We start from the raw sequence: 21,290 nt of genomic DNA on the forward strand, positions 1-21,290 counted from the left end.
GAATGATTGAACTACGACAGCCCGGGTCCTCGGATTCTACAGGCAACAATAAGTCTGCCATCTATGGATTGAATATGTCATAATAATTCTTATCTATGGCTGCTTTTTTTGTGGGCTTCCTTGGCAATATGTTCCATTTAAAGAGTTGCTATTAGGCCATTAGGTCGTTTTTCTCTGGGGGGGTCCTTCAATCAAAGTCAAACTGGTGCTCAATGGGTCGTTAGTTCAATTGGAGGTTGAACATTGCCTGAAAATATAACTTTATGCTTGAAGGGGGGTAAAAATGAGAAAGTGTTTTCCCCATTTGTTTGTTTATTGTCAGGAATAGGAACTTCAACACTACAAAGAAGGACCCAGTGGATTAAATGGGCATTTCTTAGATTTGGAATAAATTAAAGGTATCATGACATGGAATACAATAGAGTGAAATTTGAAAGAATTCTTTTTGGTGGGTTGCGACTGTTTTTGCACATCTTGACAGCGTCTTTGTATTGCACACTTTATAAATAGAACAATGTCAAATTCATTGTAGTGAGCGCTGAACATAATGCCTCAATTTAACTTAAAAAAAATAGGATTTGTTGGGGTTCAAGTCAGGGTATTTTGGATATTTACCTTTTTGGCTGCCATTGAAGGCAACAGATGTCCAATCCATTACGCAGTTGAATTTGATTAGATATGCCCATTGTCATAGATGGATGTTTTCAATAATCAATTTCCTATACTCAGTATCTTGGGCTGGCAGTGAATGAGTTGACTAAAAAACAGATAAATATATTAAAACAATAAATAGTTCAATAAATTAATCAACATTTAAATAAATACATTAAATAGTAGATTCACAAAAAAACATGTGCATGGAAAGTTTTGCAGTACATTTCTCCATACGGAGACACTTCAGCCTCATAATCACTTCCAGAAAGCAGGGTACACACGTATGGATAATTGGAACTACAATATGTATTCATATATACATATATGTATATATATGGAAGCAAGAATATTATTATTGGCCAATGAATTAGCAAAAGAAGCGTCTTGAATGACAGCAAAACTGTGATATTCTGTTTTATTCTTTTTTAAAGTGTGAAATAATATTAATTTTAATTATTTAACCTGAAAAATATATATTTTTTGCAATACCAAGGAAAAAAACTGTAAATATCTCTTATTATTTAGTTTAAAATGCTTAAAAATAATCCCAGAATGTTTAATATTAATTTAATCTAATATTTTCAACTACATAGGCTTAACATGACATTTTATTACTACGTGTGTACCCCACTTTATCACTCACACACACAAACATACTCGGTGACCCCAAAAATCAAGTATGAGTAGAATAAACACACATCGGGAGTCATTTTAAATAGAATAGACCTAAAGTCATAAATAATACACATCTTCAAATTTTCTTTTGGCTTGCTGACATCCCATAAAAGTAGCATCCAATAAGATTCATTAGGGAGTGGAAGCCCAGCCCCAAAATCATCCTTTCTTTCCTTATTTGCCATGCTATAGTGTGTCATGGAATATACAGTGCATAGTTTACAAAGCCAGAAGATCTATACAGATAAACCTATACAATGCAACTTAGAAGCATTAAAAAAAGTACTTTTCACTCTTTTTGTTCTTACTTGATTGATCTGGTTGCTCTTGGATTTTTAACATATTTGTTTGCCCAGCCAGACAGCAAGAATTTGGCCATGTATGTTAGCGCCACCTTTAGGATGGGTTTTGAAATCCATCCCAAAGTGCAGAAAACTAAATGGAGTTTGCCATGAATCTGGCATATGGTCAAAATCAGGCTATGTTTGCTGGATTATGTCTTTGGAAGGGGAGCAAGTCTTAAATAAATGGTCACATTTTTGCACCACTTTGGATTTTGGTTGAATTGTGGAAAAGGCCAAAGAATATCCCAACGAATAATAAGATTTGTTGCACCGGCTCTGCTGGAATGACTGATTTTTTGGGAGACTTTTTCAGAATTTGCCTTTGAACACATCAACAGTGGATTGAATGATAGTTTCAGGGTGGCAAAAGAATGATATAATTGTTTTTAGGCAATTCTAAAACTAACAGACTGGTCGCCAGCTACACACAAAAACCAGGACGGATTGTCGCCCTTCCCAAGACGATTCACGTCCAATCATGTATGTCAATGTGTTTATCAATAGTGGAAGAGAAGGAACATTTACTGAACTGCTCTCTTTTTTTTTTGGTGCAATTGGTAGAGTATTAGTTTCGACCTACATATGCCAAACTATCATATATTGGACTAGGCATGGTTTTACAACTTATAAAAACAATCATAATAAATAAATATTGGAATAAAGTGCCAGTTAAAAATCCTGTTGTTAAATCGACGGTTATTTAAAAGAAAATGCCATAGTTTTTGCCCCCAAACAAACACTAACCTTCAATGACATCCTGGTAATATTTCCAATCCACTGCAGCCTGTTGTCGAAAGGCAAACTCTCCAATTGTTCTCGCCAATGGCCTGAAAATTTACAGACTCGAACGTGGAATAGTCCAAAGAGCGACCATGATTGTCCTCAGCTATCGTAGCTACTACGACTGGAGTAAGAGTGGTGACTGCGAGAACGACTCCTACTTGGACTCCAGCTCGGACTCCTGCTCCAACTTCGGCTTCCGCTTGGACTCCGGCTGCGACTACGGCTGCGATGGCGGCTGCGACTGCGGCTCCGACTGCGACTGTAGCTGCTGTAGCTTCGGCTGGAACGTGAGGGACTGCTGTCGTAGCTGGACGACGACGGGCTGGGACGGTAGTACGGGATGGGACGTTTCCGGGCGCTGTGGAGGAGAACGTGCAAAGAGATGTTAGCAAATGCCAGGAAGTGAAGAAAATGGTCGCCAGGGGTTAGAAAAAGTACAAATTGCCCTTGCGTTGCTATAAAAAAAAACGTGTGTCGTTAGTTTTGGGGTTAATAGCCAAGCTGAAATAGTCATAAGCACCCCAAAGAAATTGTCATTGGAGACAAACACCAGCAGACAAAAACAGTGAAGTTAGTCCAATGGCGAGCCATTAGTTGTATTAAGTCGTATTTTCTTTCTTTTTGTCAGTGAATTTGGACGAGATTGAAGATTTGTTAGAGTCGGTGAGGAAAAAACAGGAGGAATAGGAAGTCAGGTTTACTCTGCGGGTGTTTTACTGCTCCGTCAAGCTTCAGGAGTCAAACTAGAGGGGTCCTACTGCACGGCAACAGTTACCACGGTAACTGGCCCGCAGCTCGGGAGCATCTGGTTGCCTTGACGTCGGAACCTTTGAGGGCTGGAGTGAAAGATGACAGTACATTTCATCGTTTTTTTTTTAACATTCGAGGATGAATTTGGAATAATAAAAGTAGTTAGGAGGGTTCTTTCATTTGGATGGGATTCCTCGTAGTGGCATCAGTGGGAAACAATAAGGTCATTTCGTACATGAACATACTGGAAAACTATTTTGTTCGCTATTGTGATTGACAGGACGACATCTACAGATGTTTTTTTTTAACTCTTCGACTGAATACCACAACACATCCCTGACAAATACTAGATAATTATTATTATAAATGTGATTTCCAATGTACAATAGGAAATCATATCCATTTTTTTCTCTTAAATAGGCCAAAAATTGGTATAAAATTGTCCATATGCTTCATTTTATTCATTATTTTATAATGTATTAAATTCCAAAAAATAAAGAAAACTTGTCATTGACAGTCAAATAATTAATATCATTTTAGATTATATATAATTTGAGAAATACATTAAATGTGACAGTCCAGAGCCACATTATTATTATAATTATTTTTCTTTAGCAGTGCAACTTTTAGTCTGAAAATAACAATATAGTCAATTCAAAATTCATGCTTTGCTCACCTGGTAATTCTGCGAGCTTCCATAAAACTCGGAGAATCTCTCCTCCGTTTGCGGATGGGCGAGTAACTGCGAGATCGGCGACGGGCCCGGCTGTCGGCGTCGCTATCACCGCCACCGTGGTTTGGGCTGTCCCTCTCTCTGCGTGGAACACACGTGGTCAGAGTCGGGAAAAACGCCAATGACGGGAAAACGCTCACCTGGAGGAATTCTGCCTGTTATGAGGAGACTTGGCCTTACTGAGGCCTCGTTCTCGTCGTGGGCACGAAGAGCGTTCGCTGCTCCAGGAACTGCTACGGCGCCTCGGGTTCTGTTTGCCGCGGGACGTTTCCTTCTTTCGGCCCGACGCGTGCGAGTGGCGACCCGGCGACGGCGACGGGCTGCGGGTGTGCGGTTGACCTCGACTGGAACGCCGCTGACGCTTGGAAGAACGTCTGCTCTTTGTCCTGAGTGAAGGAAAGTAGGATTAATGGGGAAATGAATGCAGAGAAGAAGAATGATTATATTTTTAAAATATATTGTTAGGTATATTCAATTCATTTTATGTAATGTTTGGGATGAGTAAATACAAAAGTATAAATGAATCAAAAATACTTATGACCCCAAACAACAATCTAAAGTCGATTTTTCTTTTTTAAATGTACTAATATTTATCCCATTGCCCACCATTAACAAGGATAGTCAATTTAAACCTGAAGAATGTCTAATTAATCTAATAAGTGCCTTAGAAAAGTTTCATTTATGGATCATAACAGTTTTTCTTACTTTTTCTGCTGTCGGCTGCCTCTTCCTCTGCGAGCGTGGTTGTGATGGGAATGCGCCGAGTCGCTGCTGCGAGCCGGAGACTGAGCACCCTTGTTCCATCCTCGCTGACTCGCCCTCACGTTTTCTATACTTCCGCCATCGGTGGCGCCGTGGAGCTTCTGCTTCTGTTCTTTGGGCAAAGTCGATGGGATGCCGGTGGGGCCCGTGGTGGCCAATAAGGGCAGCTTCTATAAAAAAATGATGCCCAACAAGAAAAAAAGGAGGAAAATGACCAAAAAGCATTAGAATAACATCCATTTTTTTGGCTTTTGAGCGCGTACCAAAGAAAGATAACATCAGGAAGAAAAAAGATCTATTTTTTTGGTCCGTATGGGTTATATAGATAGATAAATAGATAGATAGATAGTCCTCTATGGTGCAGCACATGCAATACTCGGCATGCAAAACCAGAATGAGTTGAAGAAATCATAAACTAAAATTAGGAGAAGGAAGAGAGGGAGAATAATAGCGAAAAGAGTGAATTAAAATGATAGAGCAGAGGCAGAAAGTGAAGAGCTACAGAAAGTGTTGAGAGAAAAAATAATAATAAAAAGAGGACTTTTCGGAAAGTTTTTTTTTTTTTTTGAAGTCATGATTTCAAAGAAAATGAAACAAAAACAGAAAGAAAAGACGACTGGACGGAACATCACAGAAATGGAGGGAACGAAATCAAGATCACAATTATTCAAAAATCGGTCAAATCGGAAACCAAAAGTCAAAAAAAAAATCAATAAATCATCTTGCTACTCAATTTTCTCTGTCTGGATTTTTCTTTACCATTTTGAAGACGTGCTGACAAGTGAACAGCGACCCCTTTTTTACCGTTTTTTAATTTAAATGCTTATTCTTGTTTAACTCCCTTCTGGTTAACATCCACTTACCAATAAAGTGGTATTCCCTCCTTTAGTAGGTAAGGTATGAAGAAAAGGGAAAAGTGGGGCAACATAAGTGCATCATTAGATTCACAAAATGCAAGAGAAAAAGACACAAAACGCTTCCCTGTGTTATGGAAATCAATGGAATAGAAGTCAAAGCAAAAAAAGAGGAAAACCCGGGATGTGGAAATCGTTCCTGGAGCGCTTCTTCTGGACCGCCAACTTCCCCAAATCATATTTTTCCTTCCCGGGTAGAATAAAACCGCTTTTACAGTCACGCAAACACAACTTTGAGCTTTTTAACTGCCGGAGATTGTCAACTTTGTCATCTGGGAATATATTTTGACTGGGAAATGATAATAGTGAATATGTATTGTGATAATAGTGCCAACTGGCAACCACTATTGGTAAATCATGGGATTAAATAGATGTAGTTTACCCAAAAGGGATGCAAAATAACAAATGTTGGGGGAAAAAATGAACCACGCTGTCAAAAGACAAAAAAAATCTAAAATTCATTGTAAAATATAGAAATAAATACAAGCGTTCATGGATTATATCTCATTGAACTTGAGTAGGTAGTATGGCAGTTGGGTGTCCTAACTACTGTGCTAAAAGCCCTTTTTTGTTTTTGTTGCGCTTATTTTAGTGTCTTTCTAGTTTTAGTTCAAGATGGTGATTTTCTGTAAATTAAAAAATGTAGAAATAAAAGTGACGGTTACTAAAGTACTATAATGTATAATTTTGTTGCACCAAAAAGAAAGAGCAGATCTCCGAGTACTGATAAATCCATATTATTATAATGTTTTTGGAAAGACTACTTTTAAAAGAGAGAGAAAAAGAGAGAAAGAAACATTGACAGTCACTCAGGCTAGGGTGCTTGTCACATTCTCATCTGCATAGAGATCACGTGCGTAGGCAAAGCGTTGGTTACCTACCTTCCGTATCGATCAGTGACACGTATGCAATATCAACAAAACAAGGAAAGAAAGAAAGAAAAAAAAGAAGAAGAAGACAGGAGAAGGGAATGTTCTCCGCAGCGATAATGGGAAAAAGACAATGACCTCTTTTAGTATATCAACGCTACACTTTTGAAAAAAGCTTGATAATATAATATATTTAATATCTGCCCTCTTTTCACATTAAAAAAAATATATAAATACATTTTTTTTCAAGTCAACTACAAGATGATATTTGCTATTAAGAGGCCCAAAGAGAAAATATATACTACTGTCCAAAAAGCATATATATTGAACGTGATGAATTAATAAGTTGGAAGACCCAAATGACGGCAAAAAAACTGAATTCGACACCCTTGCTCTAGAAACTACGTGATTTGCTTTGTCTTTTTCGCTGGAACAAATGCAGCCATATTGGTATCCAAACAGGGAAGGAAAGTGGATAGAAACACGAATTTAACTCTTTCAGTGCCATTGACGACGAGAGACGTCCAATCACGTGGCTCTAAATTAAAACCCATCATTGTGAGATTATCACAAATAAACGTCACATCCATTTGAACTGGGAGGGCGGGCTTGGCGAGCCAATATTGACGCCACCAACCCTCTCAGCTCAAATGGATTGGACATCCAACGCAGTCAATGGCAACCAATGAGTAAATATCATGGAGGGAGGGAAGGGGTGTGGTTGTGCATCATGCAGAGCTGGACCAAATGTGGACCAAATGTGGGAGGGAGGAGGGACTTGAAATGCAACAACGACAAGAATCAGCTGTGAGTCATATGACACGAATGAGAAAGGAGGAAAAGGGTCCTGCTATAAATCAGATCCATTTTTAAAGTCATATTTTCTGCACCTTCTTAAACACTATCCATTTTTTTTCTACATTGACCACTACTGATACGACTAGTACATCTACTACCACCACCAATATCATGACATAATACTGTCGATAAATTCTTTGAGCTGATTGTGTAATTAAGTATTTTGATTCAGTTGATAAAGTATCCACTTGAAAGCAAAAACACAAAAATATCCATACATTTTATGAATTTTCTCTCATAACTCCCACATCTCTGCTACCAAAGCATCTTAGAATATCTTTAAATGAAACAGGCCCAAGTGTACGCAAATCAGGGCCAAAAAAACAAAAAAAGGAGCGAAAAAAAGCACCGTTACAAAAAATGGAACCGACATTTTCAAACCCAAAAATTCAAGTTCAAATATTTCAAATCCTCCTAAAAATAGCTGATTTTCCATTTTCCACCATCATTACGACAATATCCCGAGAGCGAGAATACAACATGCACATTGAAATGTACATAATCCCAAAAAAGGAAGCTGCTCTAGCACCCCCGAAAGAGAGGAAGACCTATGACGGAATAACGCTGGTCGGTGTTTGACAGAAAGACAACTGGATTGACAAGAAGAAACGATTCCACGTACCCAGTTAACCTACTTGGTCCAGCTCCAAAGCATTTGAGTGCTTTTTATATAAACAAGAAAGACATTGGGGAATTTATTCATTGTTAAATGCCATTGAAACGGATTGAGAAAAGAAGAGTGAATTGCAAAAAGCAGACAGAGATCAGATGAGGCCTCAGAAAACATGCAAGAAAACAAAACAATAGTGCGCCACTTTTAAAGACTTTCATTTCAATATCAAATCTGTTTTCTTTGTAAACTAATACAGTAAATAGGAAGGAGCATTTTGTCTATTAAAAAGAGTATGAGATATTTTTAAATTTTTGAGATCTGGACATATTTAATATAAGTCTGAGTGGATTTATTTCAGTCCAAACTATTTATGTTAAAGTCTCTCTACTGTCTTAATCAGAAAATGCTGTTTTTAAAACTTTGAATGTCAGTAATGCTGATAAATGTCCAATTTTAGGTCTTTTTTTAAAATATTTATGCTGCAAATTTTAATCGATTTGAACTGGAAGGGCTGCCCACAAATGAACATTTATAGACTTAAACCCCATTAAGATCTGGCTTTAACGTTTGGAGACCACATTTTGGGCCAAATATATAAGCAGGTCTAATTGTTTGATAATTTTTTTAAAATGAATAATCCAGTAGAAATATTAATAAATAATAACTCTCGAGTGGTGAAGAAGTTGACGATAACCACGTGTTGTTTTCCTCATTATTCTGTTTTACGAGACAGCTCAAGTAAATATGCTAATCAAAAGTTCCCCATTTAACACACTCGCACATACCAGGAAGCTTTTTCTCCATACGAGGAGAACGATGGCAAAGAAAGCCAGAAACAAACAAAAAAAAAAACAGCTGTGGCAGGTTCTACACATGGTATAAAAAAGGACAACCGTGTGCCCTATGAATGATTCATAAGGTGAAGAAAGAAAGAAAGGCAGTTTTGGGAGGGAGAGGTTAAAAAAGTAGAAAAGAGGAGATGACTTACATCTTGCAGCTTATCGCCTTCGGCTTGGTTGACTCTGCCGGCTTTGCGACGCCGGGCGTGGTCGCCGTTGTGCCAAACGCCGGGACTGTCTGGGCCCGGGGATAACGAAGCGCTTTCGGACGCCTTTCCTTCCTTCTTGTGCTTGGAGTTCAGTCTGAAAACAATCAGCCACAACTTATGTCAGGTACATTGCTTCGAAAAAAGTGTACACAATTGTATAGTGTACACAATTTGAAATGATGAAAAAAAACTACAAGTTGACAGGTATGGGATGTCTCCAAGTGATAAACCTGTTCTTAAAAATAGCATGGTGAGGTTAAAACAGGGTAATTGAATGGGAAAAAGGGGAAAAATGGTGAAAATGATGCGTGTGCATGTGATTTTTGCAGAATTTACCTGCTGGGAGATTTGGAGGCGCTTCCAGTGGATGACAGGGAGGCGCTACGGCTGCTGCAACAGCTGCCTTGGCGCTGCACGCTCCTCCTGGGGGTCTCGGCGGGGGACCTACACGGGCACGAACGCACACATGGACAAATAGGAAAGAATTTGTATGGATGGCTACATCCGTGCAGTATGCCATCTTTCTGATTGGATGTAAAAACGAGGCTGAACAATTTTAGATTGAGCCAATATACCCAAAATAAATAAAAAAAGAACACAAATATCAAGGGAAGACAGACCTGCTGCCCATAATTGAGAGAATTATGGCAAAATGTGCAATGTTAATGTAAAAAATGGCAGATATCTTAAAATAGAAAGGATGCTCACCTCTTTTTCTGTTTGTTTTTGTCTTTGTGTTTTTCCTTTGAGCTGCCAGACCTGGAAAAATAGCGATAAAACGTTAAAGAACAATTTTACGTAATACAAATGAATACTCCCTTTTACTATACTACACAATCAATTGTAATCAGACAATAAAAGTAGTCCATTTTCAATTATGGTGACGTGTTGGATCTAGACAAGGGGTCGGCAAGCTGCGGTTGGTGTGCCACATTGGGTCCGTTATTTGTCTTGGCCAGGAGAGGGTAATGCTTTTTCTACACCAGAATATTTTAATATGGCCGGAAATTGGGTTATAAAGTGGGTAAAATAAAATGGAGAGCTCCACAAAAGAGATTCTTTGGATAACAAATTGAAGGGCGCTTGCCGACTCCTGATCTAAACCATGGTTAAGAACCTTGAGCACAAAATATATTGTAGATACACTCACTGGACACTGGACAATTTGATCCAAAACAAGGGCTGCATTTGGGGTAAAATATAAGAGACATATTTCTGAGAGATTAGCATATAACGTAATTTTGGTCCCCAAAAGGCATGAAAAAATAGGCATAGGTGAGGGGAAAAAATAGTATTGTGAATTCTGTGGGTATGTACTGTACACAGGATGCAGTATTTAGTATAAATTTAGTACATAAGAAAAAAGATCTAAACTCAGTGTCCTGTTCTTCACTTTTTCTGAGGATAATAATGTTTGTTACACAGTTAAACTTCGGATTCAAACAAAATAAACAAACTGTTCTTCCATTGGATAACTTTTAAATTTACAATACAAAAGACAATCTTGTCTTTTCCAAAAAAAAAACATACCTGTACCTCCTCTTTTTACCGGAGCCAGAAGCTGACCTACAAAAAGTAAACATGGTTATTATTAGACGGCATCTCAACTGAATTATTCATTTATATAATAGAAGACATCTCTTTTTAACCCGAAAATCCACTTCACATAACGCCATGTTGGAATTTATAATTCTGCCCCACTGCCCTTTAATAGTCAGCAAACTAAAATGCATTTTGAAACGAATCCAAACTCTTAATTATCAAACAACAGACGCCAACTATGACCCTCAATATGGTTTCCATAGCAACGATAGAACATCTGTGGGCGTTGTTGCTATTTCGGAGAGAAAAGCCACATCTCCCTTGCCGGTTTACACAAACACACCAAAAGGTGAAGAGGACTAATAAAACTGTCACAGACTGATATATGAATTATTGTTGCAATCATTCTCCCATTGGAAGGATCCCAGTGGGAACCAGTAGATATGAGCTTTACTTTTCATTGTTTACGAACAATGCTGCAGACTGTGCGTATGCTTGCAACACAATATTAAAAATGGTATTGTAAAGCTGTTAATAATAAACGTGCTATATGACTATAGGAAATATGCAGTAGAGTATCTAACCTCCCCCAATACAAAACACATGTGCAGATTTAAAGGTCACCAATCAACAAGGGAGGCGGTCCCTAAGGTGGAGGAACCCTTTATGTTCATCAACAGCATCTGCGCTATATGGGGAAAAAATCCCTATCACTATATGTTAAAATATTAGTACTTTTCATAATATGGTGATTAACTAAACAATAATTATGGCATATTTACACCCACAGACATTATTTTTGAGTCAACACTAGTCTTAAATAGTAAAGAATATCAAGTAGTGCTATTAATACTATCCATGGTAAGTTAAATCAGCCAAGTAGTAGTTTTCCCTCAAATCTAAGTACATATTTTTAATTATCTACTAAAAAGTTTTGAATTTTAAGACTTCTGTTTAGCAGGTTGTCATAATGTCATTAATATTGGAATGAATGGAGTCATCTGTGTTGCTATTTTCAATTGTTTTGGATGCTTTACTCAAATGAGGTTTGGTTATTTATGACGATAGAAAGCATAGTTTTGCCAATATAGTACTATGTGTCGTCATATTACATTGAAAAGGATGCACTGCAGAGTAGGAGTGTATTGCTCAGGTGATGGAAGAGAGGGACAAAATAAATGACTCAGGCAGAAGGGCGGTGGCTCAGTGGTGGGGAAGAGGATGTGGTCGCGTTTGGTAATGGAGAGTTTGTTGTTAGAGTCGGATATTAAGCCCCACTTTAGACAACTTGACAAATTGGGGGACAACATTCTAATTGCTTGTTGTCCTGAGGGGAACACTGATTGTCTATAGTGTTGAAAGGGTACCTGTCGCGCTTGTGTTTCTTGCTGCTTTTTTTCTTCTTTTCTCTGCGATTTGGTGAGGAGCTGCCAAACCTGTGAGGATAAACAAAGAAAAGTTACACATGTATTTTAGTTTGTTGTCATTTTAGCAGCAATTTTCTAGATTTTTACTCACCGACTTCTTCGGCGGCTAGACTTTTTCTTCTTTTTTTTCTTTGGACGAGGTGATGGAGAGCTGCTGGATTTACTTTTGACTCTGAGGTACCCACAAACAAAGAAAAGCATTAAAAGTATTTAATATTAACCCCTATATAGCGTTAAAACGTGAGTATATATTAAATCAATGTAAATGGGCCATTTCAGTTCAATAGGAAATGTCTGGGAAATTCTAGCTTCCTTAATAAATGATTTAAATGAAAAAACGAGGTAATTTGATCTAAAAATCCCAGTTTTGTACATCGACATTATTGAATTGAATAGAGTAAAATCAGAATTAGGATTAGGTGAATAAATTAAGAAAGGCAAGTGTGCATTGTGTGTGTAATTGACCTGCTGTCACTTTGATAATCATCGCCGTAGTCAGCGTCTTCATTGCCATCCAATTCAGTTTCATCTTCGGGGTAATAGTGGACGTGGTTGACTCTAAAACATGATAAAACAGAGTTTTAACAATTTAGGAAGTATTGAATTTTTGCAAAAGTTTACATACAAATACACAGATAGGGATTGATGAAAATCACAAATAGTTAAGTCATACAATAACATGGACATGACACAAGGAAACACACACTCCAAACCAACCAAAAAATGTAAGAAAATGGAACTACTACACAAAAAGAAGAAATAGTAATCAACTTACACAGTATGTGGCCCATCTCTTGTAATAACTCCTTCTTTATCCATCAGCATTTGTCTAAAAGTGCTCACTTTCTGTCGAATCTCTTCTTCCATGTACCTAAGAAGTAGAAAAGAAGACTATAAGATAGTGAGTGGATGTCCATTTGTGTTGAATTCTACTATCCAGCTAAATTCGCCTTGCTTTACTTTAACCCGTGGCTTATTTCAGGGTAGGATGGGGCGGCTTTTTTTAAAGGATTAAGAAAAAGCGGATACCAGCATGGCTGCAGCCGCCATCAGTGTATTGTCAGTGTGGAGAATAGGATTAGCACAAGTGTGATGGAGAGTTGCAATGGCTGGGAAATACCCCGGGAGGTCTGACGGCATCATGGTGTCTTTGGCCAATCTCTCAACTCAGCAGCTGTCACACTTGTGCCACAGTAGACACCCCGAAAAGCTACTTTATATTCATGTCTTTCTCACATACTGCACATGACACATTAGCAAGTGTTAGAGGCTCCTTGACATTTGAAAAAATAGCCGCTGTATGCTTTTCTGGAAGGAAGAAATGGGGGATTTGGTCAAAGGCTCAATAAGGAGAAAGGAAAATGAATCCTGAAATCTATCTAGAATGGCAGAAAATAAAAGTTTTTTCATTGTTTTGCTTTGGATTGAAATTATTGTGAACTGAGAGAGTGGAATTGAATTGATAATAAGTATAAGCTTTCTATAGGAATTATTAAATTTGTTGTTTTTAGGAGTACTGCCAAAGGTTTGCCAGGAAATGACTTATTTAAAGTGGCTGCAATGTTGCTTGGAATTCTATTAGATGAGATTTGTGTCTGAGTTCAGTTGTATTTCGCTTTGGAGTTATTTTATATTTGCAATTAGGGATTGAAAAGGATTTGTTAGCAAGATTGGTTTGTCATTTAAGTATGTATATTTGGATGACCTGAATTATTTATGCACATTTCTTTTGAAATATTGAAGTAGAAGCTCTCTGAGTATTTGTTTTTTATATTTCTTTCTGTGGTACAGTCGAATAGTGTGAGGCTGAGTGCACATTTACAGATGGACAACAGCTTTGTGACAACATATGCTCAAGGTTCATGTGTGTGAGAGAGAGCAAGTTGCCACGAGTAGCGCTCATTAGCCAGCTAGAAAATGACTCAAACGCCTCAGGGGGTCTAATCACTGTGTCTAAATTAAACACCTTGCCATATACTTATTATCTTACATTATTCACTAAAGTCCTTCAGTTGGAATAAAATCAAATATCCCAAGGCCACCGTAACTTGTTAAAAAGTTCTCATCTGAAAACCAACCCACCAAAAGATTAGAAGTACCTGATTAGTGCCAAATTAGTAGGCAACTAATCACTGCTCAGCCCATAGGAGCAGCAAAACAAACAATGGCGGAAATCAAACTGAAAGCAAGGCTAAACACTGATATATACTTATTCCAGATTAAACATGGAGGCATTTAACTGACTAGGAAACAAAGAGTTTTTCTTACCCTTGTTCTTCCATCATTTCTTGGAGCTCCATACATTTGAGTTCCACCCTCCTCTTCCTGTCATGGTCCAAGATCTCCCTTTTGGGCTTTTTGACCAATAGCGGCTCTGAATTGGGTTCTTCTGCCTCTGTAGTCGTTTGTCCTTCCTCAATTGTCGCTTGCAGGGCTGTTGTCGGGCCCCCAACTCCTGTAGTTGCCCCCATTTCAGCTCCAGGTCCAGGGACTAAAGACTTGGTCATGGCATTGGCACTGTCCTTGGGAGACGGCACCCTTGCTGCATCGTACATGATCTCTGGATTCTGTAGAGGACACAAAAAAGACACATTGTTAACAGTTTGTGGTTTTTGTGTGTCATATATGGGTGTTTAGGGTCCAAATGCAGATGCAATGAGGGTCTATAGTATTTTACGGTCTGGGATTTAACCCTGTTTGACAATGATTAAATGTCTAGGTTTCTCATGTGTGGCTCCTCCATGAAAAATGAAGCCATTACATTTGCAGTGGGAGACTCCAGGGTACGTGAAGGTCTCCTCCCCTACTTCTCCCGCATCCTCTACTCTGGACTTAATAGGACAATTAATCTTGATCAAAATGTCCTGGTGTCACCAATACCACAGGAATTTGTAAAAGTTAACTTGTGCTCAAAAACCTTTCCTTCCAGTCCAAACTAGAACATAACAACAAAAACCAGATCTCTCCTGAAGTCATTTTTCGTTGCCGATAATTCATCAAATATAGCAAAAATGGTTATTTGTCTGAATGTAGTTTAGTGACTACTGCTCCAGCCTCTTCCAATACTCTGCTTAATCACATTTCAGCAAGATAGCGTGTGCTGTAGAAGCCAGAAAACAAACCATTATCACTATTTGCACGCACACAAAAATGACAGGCTGTTTGGGAATGAACAGAAAATACCTCCCCGCCCCCCAACATGGCCAGATAGGAAAGCACGAAGCTACTGTTAAATCCCTGAGGTTGTCTCATCAGACTAATGGAAGTGTTATTCGTCACGGTGAGACAAATTGACAAGGAATGCTTCTTCTCTTCAAGCGCTACAAAATAAGATGAGAAAACAGAAAGGCGGGGTGGAGGGAGCTGAAAAGCAGAGTCCTCTGCGGGGACTGAAGGTTATCTGCAAGTGCTCCTGCATTCAATCTTTGGGGTTTTTCTGCAGAGTGCCGACAAATGATGGACGGGACGCAATTGCTGGGTTATTGTATTCGAGAATAAAAGGCAATAAAGCTATGTTTTTTACTGTATGACTCTGGAATTTGTCCTGGAAACAACAACAATAAAAGAATAGAAATTGGGGTAATGCATCATGGGAATTTTGACAATATACAGTATGGCGGAAAATGGATATTTATGATAAATTTAATAAAATAGCCAACCTATGGGGATGCTAATTAGTGGATAGTGAGAGATTCTATTGGATTGATATGTAAAAAAAGGGGTACACTTGGATTTTAAGATAGGGATGTAAAAATTGCTGAACTACATTTTTATATAATCATTTTAAAAACAGTGTTATGATTGAGTGACTTAAAATATTGGGATTAGAAGCATTTTTAATAAAAAATATGGATCCAAGCATGCACAGATTGGGGGGGAGCAGTGTGGAAAATGCCGAGCTGCATCAGTGTAATAATTTCCAGCAATTGCTCATATTAAACGCCACTTTAGCGATAATGGATGGCTTTACTTCAGCAATTTAGCAATTACAGAAATGCAGTCCATTCATTTTTGGCATGAGATATATCAGGATTAAAAGCAAGGAACGGGGGCACCGCCGAAGGGTACTAGAATATACATAATAAAAAGGGGAGAAGGATGAGGGGCAAAAAATATGCTAATCGGAACCGTGACGGAGGGGAAGATGAATGAAATGAGGTAGAAAATTCAATAATGATATTGTTTTGGTTCTAGGGAGAAACTCATAGCATTTGATAGAGAAGGTTGTGTTACACTTAAGGAACAGATTCAAAATAGTTAGAAATAGTTTAGCTAGGAAATCAATTCATGTAGTATTTTTTTTTTTATTATCACTGTTACCCCTCTCAGTTCAAATGGGTTCAAATTATTCTTTTACATTCTTTTTTATGTTTGCTTGCTAGGCAAGCTAGAATTTCCTAGTGATCTGAAAACGACACCCGGCAACAACAGGAGACGAATACTTCCGGACGTGAAGAGAATCTAAGACGAGCCTATCGACTGCAAATTGAAACGAGACCATGCGCAGACAGGAAGACTTTCAGAGGACGAGACGGAATTTCCCGTGAAAAGAGACACCAATTGATTTATGGATGCGTTTTGTCAATAGTCCTCTCATATCTTCCGTGACCTAAACATGGCCGCATCCTCTCTATTGCGGCTAAAGTCCCATGCACACGCAATGAATTTTAGAATCTGTATTCTAACTGCCTCTATACATCAAACCAAAGGCTATTATTCTGTCTAAGCTAACTTTCTGCCTGCAAGACTGTCATTCCTAGATGGCAATCATGACAGTAGCATTAAAAATAGAATAAATATACATATTTTTCCATAAGAAAAACGTATTGTGGTAATTATAAATGGGAATAATCCTACTTCACTGTTTTGCAGTCATGTCTGGTCTACATTAACCGCGATATCCGAGGGATTACTGAACCGCATTTGTGAAAATAAACAGTATAATTTCCAAGTATGCTTGTTGAACAGCAGTTGCGTTATTGCTGTTCTGGGCGGGGCGCATTATTGTCTATCATAATCAGAGCCCATCCCCCTAATCTACGGCCACCAGAGTCCTTCTTTGGCCTTCTCCAGCCTGTTTATTAATCCCTCGGGAAGTGTGTACGTACGTGCAGGCTGAGTGTATAATATCCCCTGGCCAGGCAACCAACCAGGCAGCCAAGCAGCCAGGCAGGCAGCCTACCTAACCACACAGCGCCTCCCTCCCCCTTATCTCCCCCAACCTCCCCCATCACCATCTGTTTCCTGCAGAGCACTCTGGTTGAAGTCCCTGCAGAGTAATGGGCCATAAACCAATTCTATTCATTCATTCGAGTTGGTTTTAATTAGGAGGGATTTAAAAACATAATGATAACTTTTTATTTTTCCCCCAAAAAAAGCTACTTCAGAAAGTAATGACCCAACAGATTATTCCATGGGAATGTTATGATGTTCTTCTTACTTTGCTGAACCTACTTTTAAGATTTTGTGACATTGCTAATTTATTAAAGGAGAAAAAAAGCGCACTGAAATATACGATAAACTACATTTTATAAACACAGACTACAGACTACCATAGCTTGTCAACAATGCAGATATATATGACTTAAAAAAACAAACAAACAAAATCTGCCGACTTGAATGCGCCTAATTACCATAAAGCATTAACTCTTGTACTCATACATTATTAATTTCTGACTGAAGTGTAAATTAAGCTGCTTTCCAGTCAAAATATGGACTGCTATATCAATTAAACATTAAGTCTCTCCTTGTGGCTTGTAAATACACACATATATATAGATATATTTAACAAGAATGCAAAAATACAAATGACTAATAAAATGCTCGCTGGGAAAACCCGTGAAAAAAGCAGCATTTCCGTTCGACCCCAATACTTTGAGGGCAGGATAACAACAGCACAAGACTGCAACCCATTTTTGAAAAAGTCAATCCCTTACGCGGTGCAGCGGGGGAAAGGTCAAAGCTCGCCACGTTGTATTTTTAGCCGTGGTTTTGCTGGCAGCTTGGCTCCCGTTTTCCTGCCCGGATTCTACTTTGTCCTATTTTCCATCCCGTGGATGAATAAATGCAAGTGTAGCCCGCGCTGGCACTGGGCTCATATGATGACATTTTGTCATCTGCTGGTTGGGCTTGATGAGGAACTGTCGCTTGCTCATTAAGGCCCATAGCGCTATTCGTCCATAGCAATTACACTCTTGCTCGAGTTACATGTTGCGGACAAATGTCCAAATGCCATGTTATCCTTCTCGCTTAACTGGATTTCTGTCGGGTTGCCTCATTATAAATTAGATTTTTTGGGACTCGGATAGAGTTTTTTTTACTGATTAAAACATGTAAAAAGACAACTATAGATTGTTTATGGCTTTACATAATCTATAGTTGCCTTTTTACATGTTTTAATCAGAAAAAAAACATATCGGAGTCCAAAAATCTAATATTATATCATAATTATATTATCATGTTGCCAGTTCTGGTAGAAAATAAATATTTCTTTAATTATTATTGATATGGTGAATTTTAAAAGTGATTTTCAAGGTCAAATTACAAAATCATACTATTTAAAAAAAAATATTATAACGAATCAAAAATGGAAATACAAAGCAAGTGACCCCTAACAACAAGCTATTTTATTCTATACTATTTAAAAAGAATTGCCTGCCAATGACTCATCATACCTCTTCATATTAGGACCAAGTAGCATATTAAGGCTACACAATATCATCATCATACTATATATCTATAAAGCTATTTATATCTATGCAATGAACAAAAGCTGCACAAAAACACAGCACACCTCCAAATTCCTTCAAAAGAACGCATCAAAAACACACGTTGCGACAGCTCAAATGTTGCGGCGGTCTGCGGATATTTTTGTCTAACACTTCTAGTGAAAACAAGGGGTGGGCAAAGGACGATTAAAAAAAGAAGGAAACACTTGAACGAGGGAAGATTGGCTGACTGTTTTTGCAGCTCGAGACAAGCTCGCCGCGAGGGCAGCCAGAGGATTTACTTACAGAGATAAGTCGTCTCAGGTAACCTCAAAAGAAGGAGAAGGCAGTGCGGCATGCTTGCAAGTATAGTGCTTTTCAAATGGAAATCATTGAATTCAAGCAAGGAAATGCAGACCAATGAATATTTTTCAATCCTAACACACAAAAAGCCAGAAACAACTATCAGGATAAAAGGAAATATTATCCCATTTATGAACGTAGGCAAGTTATAAGAGTCATAAATGAAATGCACCACGCTCCAAAATAGAAAGTTACCACCTGGTGTGATGATATAAAGGCAAATGGCAGTTTCAATGACTAAAATGGAGCGTCGTTATTCCGAGAAATGTTGCCCTACAGATCTCCATCTATTCATCTTTGAGCTCCAGCTGCTCCTGCTGCTCCTGCACTGCCAGCCACTCAACTGTTCCACGTGCCCTCCTTACCCCGAGTGGCCATTCCTTTCAGAAGCGTTGAAAAGGAAGAAGTAGGCCACAAGGACGATGACTTGGAGCCTGCCAGAAGGCTGTGTGCGTGCAGGAGGAAACAAACTGGAGACAATGCACAAGTGGATGTGCTAAGAGGGCAGAGGGAGGGAGCTTTGGACTTCTGCTATTCCAAGGTTCATGGTAACTTAGAGAAGGGTCAAACGCATGGGATGGACAAAGAGAGCCTTTCCAAGCAAAAATATCACTAATCCATTCCCTCAGACTAGAGAAACCATATATTTTGGATTCATCTTTCTTTTGATGAACAAGTGCAACAACTCTGTGTTGATTTCTCTTACAGTAGTACCAAGACTATATGAAGACATACATATACACACATATATGCATATTAATGTATATACCAAAATCCACAGCAGTCCTGGACATTTCCAGTTAGATAATTACAAATAAATCTAATTCCGTCATTAGGATTTGACCAGCATCAGCACACAACAACCTGAAGGCTGAGCACAAAATAGCTTTTACTTGCTGAAAATAAACAAAAATCAGGCTGCAAGAACAAATACAAATTGCTGCATACTACTTTCCTAAATTTCAAGATCATTTCACCAAGGACTTCCGAATTAGTATCCACAACAACAACTTGAGTGCCTTCAGCCTATAAAAAACTAAAACACTATAGTGCTTCAGTAATTATACAATTTACAGTAGAATTTCCTAGTATTTTTTAGTTTATAGCTGAAAACCTTAAATCCCAAACCCCCTATACTCTCCCCCATATGTGTGCCCCTGCAATGTCCAACCACATTGTCCACCCATCCACTTCCAAAGTGTGCAAAGATCTCTATACGCGTGTCTGGCTAAGCAACCCACACGAGCTGGTGTCATTTAACAACAATGAAAAGAAAGATGTGACACGATGCCCCGTTGCTGGAGGCGGAGGCAGACGGGCGAAAGAAGGAGGGGGGCTGCTGCCTGACAATGAAGCGGCAGCTGGCTGGGGCTGCCAAACATGGACGAGCGATAGGATAGAACGGCACCATCTGCACGGCGGAGCGAACGATAGGAGATCGTGGAACCGTTTCACCGTCTACCCGACGCCCTTTTGTTGACCAAAAACTAACTAGCGAACGCATCATTTCCCAAAAAAGACGCCTTTGTTAGGTGGCTGACAGTCTAGTTCTCCCCCTCCCCGGTACTATCGATCTACACGATGATCCGCTTAAAGCGTGTTGGAAAAACTCTTACCTGCAGAGTGGCAGGCGTCCCTGACGGTTATGGGCAGGTGATGGTCGCTTTGGGTGGTGCTGATGTTGTCGAACCGTGGCTTGGTCCTCTTGGTTTGCTCCGTTGCGGCATTAGGCTGCTCGCCGCTCGCTGGTGGTGCTGAAGTGGACAGCTCACGGAGGAGCTGTGGGCAAGAGAAGAAGGGCAAAGCGAGCTCGACGGCGTCCTCTAGCAAAGAGGAGGTCCATAGCGTGATGCAGAGGGCTTCATCCCAGTGATACCTACAGGAGGGATGGAGAAGTGCAGGCGTTTTCTTTATCCGGGCTTCCACGCAGGCGTTTTTGTACATGAGGCATCTGTTTTGCAATGGGGGGAAAGGCACTATGTCTATGTATTAAAATCAAGTGTACTCCAAGACTATAGTATAGTATTTACCTGGGATGACTGGTTGTTTCTCTCCATCAAAAGCGCTCATTCTCAAAAAATAAAGTAGGCAATATAAATGAGCGTCTAATACTTTGACTACTAACTGTGTTCATGTAGTAACACATGATTACTACGATATGTACTGTAGGATTACAGTAGTAGAGCTCCTTTAAAAGCCCTTTGAGGAAAACCCAAGTCTACCTGAAACACATTTTGAAGCTTGTGGT

The 21,290-nt window shown here is 38.9% G+C and overlaps 1 protein-coding gene across 3 annotated transcripts; it reads right to left on the minus strand.

Annotated features, from left to right (window-relative positions):
- Nucleotides 1-294: 294 nt before the first annotated feature.
- srrm3 (serine/arginine repetitive matrix 3) lies at nt 295-21,221 on the minus strand. 3 transcript variants are annotated; one of them, XR_013329772.1, is made up of 17 exons: nt 21,073-21,221; nt 20,923-20,993; nt 20,659-20,821; nt 14,241-14,539; nt 12,748-12,843; nt 12,438-12,530; nt 12,064-12,144; nt 11,913-11,981; nt 10,534-10,569; nt 9,712-9,762; nt 9,340-9,447; nt 8,944-9,097; nt 4,645-4,871; nt 4,080-4,325; nt 3,883-4,020; nt 3,158-3,292; nt 2,664-2,814 (listed from the first exon to the last, which is right to left on the minus strand). XR_013329772.1 is itself a non-coding variant. In XM_077740364.1 (16 exons), exons 4-16 carry the CDS (start codon nt 14,525-14,527, stop codon nt 2,556-2,558), a joined length of 1,845 nt encoding a protein of 614 aa, XP_077596490.1. In that variant the 5' UTR covers nt 14,528-14,539; nt 20,659-20,821; nt 20,923-20,993; nt 21,073-21,221; the 3' UTR covers nt 295-2,555. The 3 variants fall into 3 exon arrangements, 2 of the variants coding, with proteins under 2 accessions (XP_077596490.1, XP_077596491.1); XM_077740364.1 differs by lacking the exon at nt 3,158-3,292 and having other exon boundaries at nt 295-2,814; XM_077740365.1 differs by lacking the exons at nt 3,158-3,292; nt 20,659-20,821; nt 20,923-20,993; nt 21,073-21,221 and having other exon boundaries at nt 295-2,814; nt 10,540-10,569; nt 14,241-14,481.
- Nucleotides 21,222-21,290: the final 69 nt, after the last annotated feature.

The sequence above is a fragment of the Stigmatopora nigra genome, chromosome 19, assembly GCF_051989575.1.
Source record: "Stigmatopora nigra isolate UIUO_SnigA chromosome 19, RoL_Snig_1.1, whole genome shotgun sequence".
NCBI lineage: Eukaryota > Metazoa > Chordata > Actinopteri > Syngnathiformes > Syngnathidae > Stigmatopora > Stigmatopora nigra.

Bases quoted from the DNA above. Each gene is read 5' to 3' on its own strand.
- srrm3 (XM_077740364.1), bottom strand. From the start codon at position 14,527: ATGTACGATGCAGCAAGGGTGCCGTCTCCCAAGGACAGTGCCAATGCC. The intron at 12,844-14,240 runs GTAAGAAAAACT...TCTACTTCTTAG, and splicing joins GAAATGATGGAAGAACAAGG to GTACATGGAAGAAGAGATTC. The intron at 4,021-4,079 runs GTGAGCGTTTTC...TGTTCCACGCAG, and splicing joins AACAGGCAGAATTCCTCCAG to AGAGAGGGACAGCCCAAACC.